Source organism: Montipora capricornis, chromosome 2, assembly GCF_036669925.1.
Source record: "Montipora capricornis isolate CH-2021 chromosome 2, ASM3666992v2, whole genome shotgun sequence".
Classification (NCBI taxonomy): domain Eukaryota; kingdom Metazoa; phylum Cnidaria; class Anthozoa; order Scleractinia; family Acroporidae; genus Montipora; species Montipora capricornis.
Genome location: NC_090884.1, coordinates 44,022,087 through 44,032,086, shown reverse-complemented (window position 1 = coordinate 44,032,086; position 10,000 = coordinate 44,022,087). Strand labels below are relative to the sequence as shown.

Below are 10,000 nucleotides of genomic sequence, written 5' to 3'. Positions count from 1 at the left end.
ACTCTTGAAGCGAACTTGAACAACCTTCTTCAATTCGTTCTCACTTCAGTGTATCCTCTTTGAGAATTGATATGTTATGAAAACTTAGCAGTTTGGCGGGGAGACTTCTAATTATGGTACCAGCCTACAGTGTGGGTGTTATAACGTAAATGTGGTCTTCCATTCGCAGTCCAGCACAACTACTGAGTATTTGCATGTCATTGAACAAAAAACGTGGTAATTGTCCTATATTTTGTTCTTATTCTATATTGGCTCCCTCTGTTCAATATATTAAAAAACATTGATATTTACATTTCAAAGATTCCGGTAAACTTGAACAAATTTAAGGACATTGCCTTAAGGAACTATGTTTCCTGATCGACCCCTTGGTCTGTCAACCCAACCATAAACAATATATCAATAGAAAGGGTATGTTTTCCACTTTCCGGAATTTTTTTTTTCTTTTTTCCTGGCCTTTATCTAAGTAATGCGGGCCATGAGACACCAAATATGACAGTCAAGCTGTATGCTTTATATAATTGATGGGCACCAACATATTTTTAGAGCCAGTATATACACGACAATAAATTACCCTCAAGCAAAAGAAAAAGAAATCGGCAACTGACCTCGCTTTTTGTGTCAGTAGATTTACGATTTAAGACACAAGTGTTAGGTCTAGGAACGAATGAAGAGGCACTCAAGATGGTTGCACTCATCAAAGCGCGTAAAATATTTTTACTGTGACCTCAAGATCGAGGCATGAAAATTGGGCCAATTTATTTCATTGGCTCTTAGGAGTGACACTTTATAGATTTTACTCTGTCTAACGCCAAACGATTTTACTCCTCAATTCGGGCCATTTTAAGAGTCAATGGATTAAATGCGAGATAAGAGATGAATATTTTGAAAATGTAGCCGGTGTATCATTACGACTGTGACAGTCTGTGTAAGTGGCGCTTTTTTTTCGATCAGATAAAACAACACTGGTCTTAAACGTTCACGTATTTTAGCATTTCAGTCATGTTTCTGGATCTTGAATAAGAACGTTGTTATGGTCAAAAACAGCCATGACAAAAGGAAGACACAAACTGGGTCATCGGTCATTATCGCCTTTATATCACGCATGATCAGTGACACTTTGTTTCGTAACATAAGGATACATAACGAGCGAGAACAAGAGGTGATGAGGTTAGCGCTTAGAAAGACCTTTAGCCAGATATTATGAAGTAGATTTACAAGAAAGGTAAGAGGAAACTTTACCTGTCTCAGGCTATGGTAAACATGTGTTCACATGGCAAGCGTTAAAGCGAAGGAAAAGGTTGGAAGCCATTTTTGCCATTTCCATTTCGATGCCTTTGTGTTGCCACACCTCAACTATGACAAGGCAGACGTTAAGAAAAGAAAATTAACTGAGATGAAGATAAAATAAAATTAGAAGAAAACTGGGGAAAGAGAACGCATAGAACTTACTATAATAGTACACTTCCTTTGTGTCGATAATCTAAAGAGACTGTCTTCGACAAAGAAATATCCGCAATATCACGCAAGCAATTGCCTTACACGTCTCCTCGTAATTGACATGAGTATGTTTCAGAATTGTATCTTAGCATGCTAAATACAGGATGAACTTCAGTGATGCAGTTTTGGTTGGCAAGGAAACAACATTATGGCACCTAATTGACATGAGAATAATAGAGCCGTTGGCAAAATGCTTCATGCATAATTTTCTATCTGTGCATAGTTGACATACATACATACATACATACATACATACATACATACATACATACATACATAAGTCTTTATTTAACAATGCAAGACCGACGTCCTGACGTGGACCTGCCTAACTACAGCTAATTAAATACAATTACATTAAAATATAAAATTAAAATTAGGAAAACAAAGTGTAAGTTTCTTCTTAATTACAATAATAATTAGATACATTTAAAAATACAAAACATACATAATAAATTAGTATCTAAAAGTATAAAAAGTCATTATTTTTCATTGAAACACAACAGGAGCATCTGGCAAAATTTATGCTATTCAGAAGATGCTTGTTCGCCTTAAGTCCAATCTTAAACGATCTTAAGTTTGCACATTCCTTGCACACTGATGACGATTATTTTCTTCTTCGTACTTTCTGGCTTAGTTTAACCATAGACTAAACATAGCTATGGTTTAACAAAACAAATCACCTTGAATCGACGTCTTGGTGTTTTTAAAAGATCGCCCACACGACAGTTTATTAATGATAAAATCACATCACATGCAAGTTTCTTAAGCATCACGAACGCTATGTTTTGTTTTTACTTTCAAAATGAGCGTGGGTACTTTGCAAGAAACCGTTGAGGGTAAAACTAAGATCGATTTTCGAAGAGAAATTGCCACCCTGAATTGCTGAAAGGAAGAGCTCGGCCTTATCTATCCTAAGAATGGAGTCGGACTGATCCACCACGAAAGTTCTCCTGCTACATACGGGGCTGTAAAACTTCTAAAAGTTATAAATTTCTACAATATTAAACGTCGAGCGCTATATTCGTCACACGATCTCGTAAAAGGTGTAGTTAACTGTACCGTAAATGGAAAGCTAAAGGTTTACGAGACTTCTAGAACTTAGAACTTTAGAAGTTTGCACTTACGACCGTTTTATCTAGAATGCTATATAACTATAACTAGAGCGGTTCTAGAATGCGATATCTAGAACTTTAAATTATAATGTCAACCATTTTAATTTATATTTAATCACGCACTATATAGAGCTCTTTTAACTAGAGCAGTTCTAGAATGCTATAGGACTTTCTAATGTCAAGACCGGCACCTTTATACAGGTTACGTGTTCGATAAATTTCAAGCGAGTTCCGGTAGTGTTGGTTTACTGGCTACTGAACCATACACCCTAAGCTGCTATATGCTGCAGTTGTTGTAGTAACGCCGACTTTGATAGTCTAAGGAACACCTTATCTTACATTCATAATGTGATAAATTCAAGTGTAGTTAATTTTCATTGATTGTCATTCCACTCACCAAAGTTAAGTCCAAGAGATTACCAGAAATTGTTACGTATGCTCACAAGGGCAACTCTGCAACATTTACCAAATTCTTGGTTTCTTTTTCCTCGGTGAGAACATCTGTTCCTATGGAATTTCCTTGTGATGTAGCCAGAAAATTATCATCTACTGCAGGACGTTGCTACATTCAGAAATAATGTTCAGTGAAAAGACCTGAGAATATCCAAATCAACTGGGTTGGACGGTATATCTCCTTGGATTCTCCAAGAGTGCGTAGACGGGAATTATCGTAACCTCTATTGAACTATGGTGTTAAAGTCGTCAAGTAAAAAAGTTCCCTCATCACGAAAAGATCTAATGTCATTCCTGTTTCCAAAGCCAATGCTAAGGTTGTAGTTCAAGATTATCGATCATTCCATCACTATGATACTGTACACTCCCATAAGGCTCCCTGACAGACTGGAAGTTTGAGTTTGTGAGGGGACGCTTGTGTGACCCACTTAGTGGTGTTACGCTATCAATGAATAAAAGCAACACAGCAGATGAAGGCAGGTATGTAGATGTTGTTTCCCTGGTTTTCGCCAAGGCATTTGACTGAAGGACGCATGGCATACTGTCACAAAAGTTGTGTAACGATGCACATTTAAATTGTGTCGGGAAAGATGATCTCAACAACCGAGAACAGAGAGTTGTCATAGAAAAAAGGAAGCTATTTGATCCGTTATTCGAGCGGGTGTACTTCAAGGCTCCTTATAATGTCTATATATCGTTTGCGTTTCCCCGGTTCATATCAGTGGAATGCAAACGCAAGAGGCAAGAGGCTAGGTTGTGGTTGCTAGGTAATGTAGATTTGAGATTTAAAAAATTGTCCACTGCCAATTAAGCACGAAACGTTTTCACGTTCTTCCACACGTTGATGACTAAAAATTTTCTCGTTTTGTCTTTTTCAAAGCACACAAAGTCCTTTGGAACTGGGAAGTTCCGCTAGAAAAGCAGTCCCTATATTCTGACAGCAAGTATCCTATCGCTCTCTTTCGTCTTGTTTCCGAATCAAAATGCTCGTGCGCCTGGTAAAGTTCACCGTTGTGATGCTCCTGTGGTTGGCTTGTTTCTTCGTGCTAATTTCGTTGTCAGGTAAATTATGCTGTTTACTTAAAAGGGTCAATTTATTAAAGGAAGAGAACTGTGACCTAAGAATAAACATGTCATTTAACCAGCTGGGAGGTCCGTATTGGGACACAGGGAGCTTAAGCACCCGAGTTTTTTTAGACGCGGACGGCAACCGGAAGAGAACTTTGCCCAAGGCCGCAGGCGAGGACGGTACTCAAGACAAAGGGCACAATGAGATGCAGCTATTTTTGAATACCGCTCTCTCGCGCAACTGGAAAAAGATGAGAGGTGAACATTAGGGAGCTTAAGTACGCGCGTTTTTCAGACGCGGACGGCAACCGGAAGAGAGAATTTCACGTGCCAGGACAGTGGTGTCTCTCAGACTTTTATACTAATCATCTCTAATGGGCAATATAAATGTGATTGTGTGAAAACAAGTTAAAAGGGAAAACAGCTCACTTCCGTTTGTTTCCCGCGTCTCAAAAACACGCGTGCTTAAGCTCCCTTTTATTGCATCCATGTCTACTCCACTTTTACCATAATTGCTTTTGGTTAAAAGCCGATCTGTTTCGTCAGGAGCCCATTAGTAGAGTGCTCTCTGATATCTCGTGGGAGATCTTTATGGATACCCCTGCCTTCTTTCCCTAACTCTAATCTGCATCTGCTATATCAAAGGCCTTTCATTGACTCAGATTTAGAACGCATTTAAAAACATAGGTTTCTTAATTAATTATTCCTGATAACGACCGCCCGCGAAGTTTCAAGTTTGGTTTAAGTGACACACACTGTGCGCAGGGGATAAAGGTCGATTTTATTGAAAATTCAACAACAAAAATATGCTTAAAAGAGGGGAAAGACATTTTCCGTTAATGATTTCCGCATGAAATTTTCAAAAGCACTACATAAATATCTTGCTCTGGGAAACAGGGTAACTTCAGTATACCAATTAAGTCGCCCGAGAGCAGACTTACTTGTTTGGTGCATCGAGCTAGTATTGGGGACTTTAAACGTGATATTTTTACGCCGATTTCCAATCCTTGTTACACGAGACAACTTTTAACACAACTTTGTTGCGGCAACGGTATGTTATACACGAGACGATTTTTAAGGCAACATTGCTTGCAACATCTGAGCCCACATATATCGTTCTCTGTGATGCATTCTGGGACAATGTTACGTCAAAAGTCAACGGCGGGGGTGTTACACGCACCAACTCAAACAAAATTCGGGCATTAATATTGTAGATTTTTGAAAGCGAGTCAAAAACTTTCAACTTGTTGGAGACAGCGTTTTACGCAGCGATGTTGCGATAAAAAAACGGCTCGTGTAACATTACCTTAAGATCTACGACGGCGACGTAGACGAAAACGTCACCCCAAAATATAACTTTGCACTACCGTAAGTTTTTCGTGCTAAGTCAATCTAGTTCGCGACTTAGAATGGGGCGAGGTATCCTAAAAATAAATTGGTACAAGGGGTTTCAGAGTAAAAATAGAGACTAAAAGATTCACATTTGTACACTCGGTGTTGTCGTCGAAGCTTCAAATCTTGCAATTTCACGTCGCTGTTAAAATGCGGGAGTGCCGCACGTGCAGCACGATTATTTTCCCTGTTTTAACCAATGATATGAGGGAAATTAAGCAACGACAACGGCGACGGCAACGAGGGCGTCACAAATGGACCTCTTTACATTTGTGTGCTTAGTTACCTGGCCTTTAAATGAAAGAGAGGCTGGTGTTGATAATAGCTGTGATACAGACCTCCATCCTTTTCTTGAGTTAATGATATTGTTGTCATGCTAATTAGTAAATATTTAAATAGGAAAAGCAGTGAGGTTTCTATCAAAACAAGGTCACCTCCTGCCTCATCTCCATTCATAGGCTTGGTAACTAAGCACACAACTGTAAAATGGACTATTTGCTCATTTGCTAAGCCTCATTTACACTAGCAAGTTTTCCTTGACAAGTTTTCCTTGGTAGTGTAAATGGAAAATGTGACAAGTTTTCCATGACAAGTTCACTGGACAAGTAATTTACACTAGCAAATATCACCCTTCACAAGTTCCTAGTTCACAAACTAGCGTGCTAGTTTTTCAACAAGGACACTTGTCAAGGAAAAAATTAACATTTACACTGCCAAGGAAAACTTGCCATGGAAAACTTGCTACTGTAAATGAGGCTTTCTTCAGTCACAAATGTAACAGCTTTCCACGCCCTACACGTGCGTGTTTCATTTTTGTCCATTTCTTTGCCGTCGTCTGCAAAACAACAACGTGAAATACCCAAATTTGAGGTTTTATCAAGGATTTCAGCACTTGAGGATAAATTTTCATTTTTCCCCCTAAATTAAGCGCCGTACCGACCAGTGTCGTTCTAGAGGAACTACCACACCCTTGTCATATTAAAAAGGCTGAAATAGTCACGAAGTGATTACAATAACGCGAATTTGTAATTTGAGATGCATGACGTTCTCGCTGCCGTCGCGTCGCAACTACGTCGTAGATCTTAAAGTCCCTATTTTGGCGGCGTAGCCACTGCCGCCATGTGAGCCACCAGTGTGACTTTCTCACACCCTTGCGGCTCCGCTGCCAAAATACTTAATCAATACCACAAACAAGGCTAATGAATTAACAAGCGAACGATCGTCATATGTTGTTTTTTGAGGAGGGGAAGGGCACTTTGAAAAGGACCCAATTTGTACGTTTCAGGCAAATTTAGCTTCTATCGATGTTTTTGTGATAAAAGGTTTTTAAAGTGGACTTGTTTTCGGTCTCTCAGGAATCAATAAAAAGTACACCACAACATCAAAAGCTATCCACACAAAGGTAAGTTGTGTGTCATCTTTTCTTAAAATCGGTCCTGCATGGAATTCGTTCCTGATTACCCTGAAACAATGAAAAATCACAATATATGTGTTCCTCACCATATCTGCTCGTTAGATAGATAGAGTTCAAGAACAAATCATTCTTCAGGGACGTTTCATCGCTCAAACTATTAGTTAACTCGTTCCACAATTTGGCTCCAGTAGATGCAAAACCAATTCCATATTAGTTTGTGCGATTTTTTGGAACTTAAGTTTGTTTCTGAGCCCATGCAAACCAGCCATCTGTGTGTCACCTATTGTGTCCCAAACAACAGGCGAATCTTTGCTGACGTCATTGTTTAAATTTTGTCTCATTAACAGAGTTTCCTGGCGGAAAGCACTATGCTATTTCCATATTCACTTCAAAAGGTAAAAGAACGTGTTAACCTTGGTTAAATCTCCAATCACAAGCCTTTTAGCTTTGATAACGAGCGAATTATTAGCCATGAACAACTGTGCAAAAGCTCTAATGAGCCCATTCAAACTTTTGTAAAATTCTGAATTTTCTTCATTACTCAGAGATTATCTGGTAAAACTGCGCTCAAAGTTTCAGAGATAGCTCATTATGCAATGGACTCTCAATACTCAGTACTGCTTTTTTGGCTGGTAGATTAGAAAACGATGGGCTTATGCCACTGAATGAGGCAAAAATTGTAAGCAAAGATTCCCCTATACAACAGTTTGTAAACAAAGGCTTTATTATTGTACCATGCAGTCAGGTTTTATAATCTTAGGACAGGTTTCATCCTTTTCACCGAACTTAAAAGGAATCTCGGCAGAAAAACAATTAGGGCTAAAAACGGTTTTTTACACCTGTAAGTAAAACCGGTTTTAAAGTCTTAAACGTGGTGATTTGAACACCTTCTCGAGCGCTTTACCCCTTATAAAAATTCAGTTGCATTCTTTTGCTTGAAGAAAATTTAATAAATGTCCGTCTGTCAATGTTCTTGTTCGCAGACTTGAGCGGCTTGGTAAGTAAGAGACCAAATGTTCAGGACACTCATAGTTGTACACAATTTTGGAGATGAGTTCAGTGAAAACGAAGAAATCTCCCACATTTCCTTAACGTCAAAATAACTTCATCATACGACTGAAGGACACTATCAATATTATGACGTCAGAGCGAAGTTAAATATATGTTATTCGCCAGCTGGGAGGTCCTTTTGGCAAAAAACTGTGACCGAGTTCTTGAAAATGCTGCCCGAGGCTACAGGCCGAGGGCAGCTTTTTCAAGACCGAGGTCGCGGACCGACCCTTAGCTGGTAAATGACTTTTTTTTTTTTTTCCTCGCTCTCGCTCTCTCTCCTTTCCTCTCTGAAATCACTTGTTTAATTGTTGACTCGCACCGCGCATGATACCTAATGTAGTATTAAAGCGACTTACAAACTGAACGTTTCAAAGAAAAATATTTTTATTTGAATTCTATTTCCATACTTCTGTATGTAAATGGATTCGGTGTCAAAAAAATAGAAATTTAAAGTCATCACACAAGCCCACAAAACCAAGGCTAGGATTTCGCCCGCCGGGCCGGTGAGAAAATTCCACTCCTTCCCGGAACCAATCAGATTAAACCAGTTTTCAATGATAGTTCAACTGGCGTACTCCGGCTCTAAACAACAGAAAATTACAGAAGTTACATAAAATCAATTTCTCTTAGTACGCCATGTTGATGTTTTGACCACGCAGTAAGTAAGAAATTTTCGCGGTAAACATTGTGCAAAAAACATAGCGGCAACCCGGCATTTTAAAACTACATTCAAACCCTACGTTTGGGAACAACGTGGAAAAGTATCAACTTTAAAACTTTGAAACATGCTCACAAGGTCATTAACTATAGTTTAGGCCCAAAACCCTTTTTTAGTCGAGATTGCCTTTAATTTGAGTGGGCTGCCATAATGCAGAAAAATCTTTTCGAAACTCTTCGTTGACACGGAAACGTTTGTTAACAACCTAATTGCTTTACTTTTAAATATTTTAATTACCTTTTAACACTTTTTCCATGTAAATCTCCTCAGGCACTCAGATAGGTTTTTCTTACGCCTGAGATAACTTCTCTAAAAGAGAAACTATTTTCGTTACCCATGCACAGTTTCAAACTACTCTCATTCTTTATCTTGTTTCTAAATCTACATATGCAGAAGACCGACGTCCAAGCTTTGGAAGAGAAACAAAGGGAGAGACAAGATCATGTTAAGAAATATTGCAAATCGCACAATCTTATCCATTTTAACGGAACTATTGACCGAAAAAAATTAGGATATTTAAAGGTAAACGAGAAGTATAAAGTACTGTATTGCCATATCCCTAAGGTGGCGTGTACTCAGTGGAATAAAGTATTTTTGGCTCTCAGAGAACGCCCGAATGTCGACCTTGGCATCCACAATCGAGGAAACTACAAGTGGCTTAATAAAGGTTATTCTGACGAGGAAATTAAATGGAGACTCCAAACTTACTTCAAATTTGTATTCGTTCGTGAGCCTTTCGAAAGGTTGCTGTCAGCCTACCAAGACAAGTTTGTTGAAACGCCAGATATATATTTCATGAAAAAATATGCAACCAAGATTATAGAAAACTTCAAGCACTACACAGATCGCAATTCAGACAACGAGTTAACATTTAAGAAATTCATATACTACATAACTAGCATTGGGTTCAACAACGATCGTCACTGGGCAACGTACGAAAGCCTCTGTCTTCCTTGCCATATACAGTACGACTTCATTGGTCATTTCAACGACATGCAAGAAGAAGCTCGGTACCTTCTCCGACGGACAGGAATGGACAAAGAAGTGACTTTTTCGCCTTTTCTTAGCCATAATACGTCGAGTAAAATGCTGGCGAATTTCGCTACGATTCCCAAAGCTAAGATTCTTCAGCTTGCTAAGCTCTTTGAGAAGGATTATCAAATGTTCAATTACCCCTTTCCAGGAGTTCTGTCAGACCTTCTGGGAGATATTACGAGTTAAGATTTATACTCGCTAAACACTGAGGAAAATGGAACGTTTAATTAACATTTTTAGGAAAGGAAAGGAACTTTA

At 38.8% G+C, this 10,000-nt stretch overlaps 1 protein-coding gene across 4 annotated transcripts in view; it reads left to right on the top strand.

Moving 5' to 3' along the window:
* The first annotated feature begins 658 nt into the window (after positions 1-658).
* The window catches only part of LOC138023101 (carbohydrate sulfotransferase 11-like), a 10,126-nt gene continuing 784 nt past the window's right edge, over positions 659-10,000 (top strand). The window contains exons 1-5 of one of the 4 annotated variants that reach the window (XM_068870138.1): positions 659-925; positions 3,943-4,124; positions 6,878-6,924; positions 7,284-7,331; positions 9,101-10,000. The exon at positions 9,101-10,000 is cut by the window's right edge and continues 784 nt beyond it. In XM_068870138.1, the coding sequence (XP_068726239.1) occupies positions 4,046-4,124; positions 6,878-6,924; positions 7,284-7,331; positions 9,101-9,928 (1,002 nt within the window). In that variant the 5' untranslated portion in view covers positions 659-925; positions 3,943-4,045 and the 3' untranslated portion in view covers positions 9,929-10,000. The other 3 variants (XM_068870143.1, XM_068870133.1, XM_068870147.1) reach the window with 3 other exon arrangements.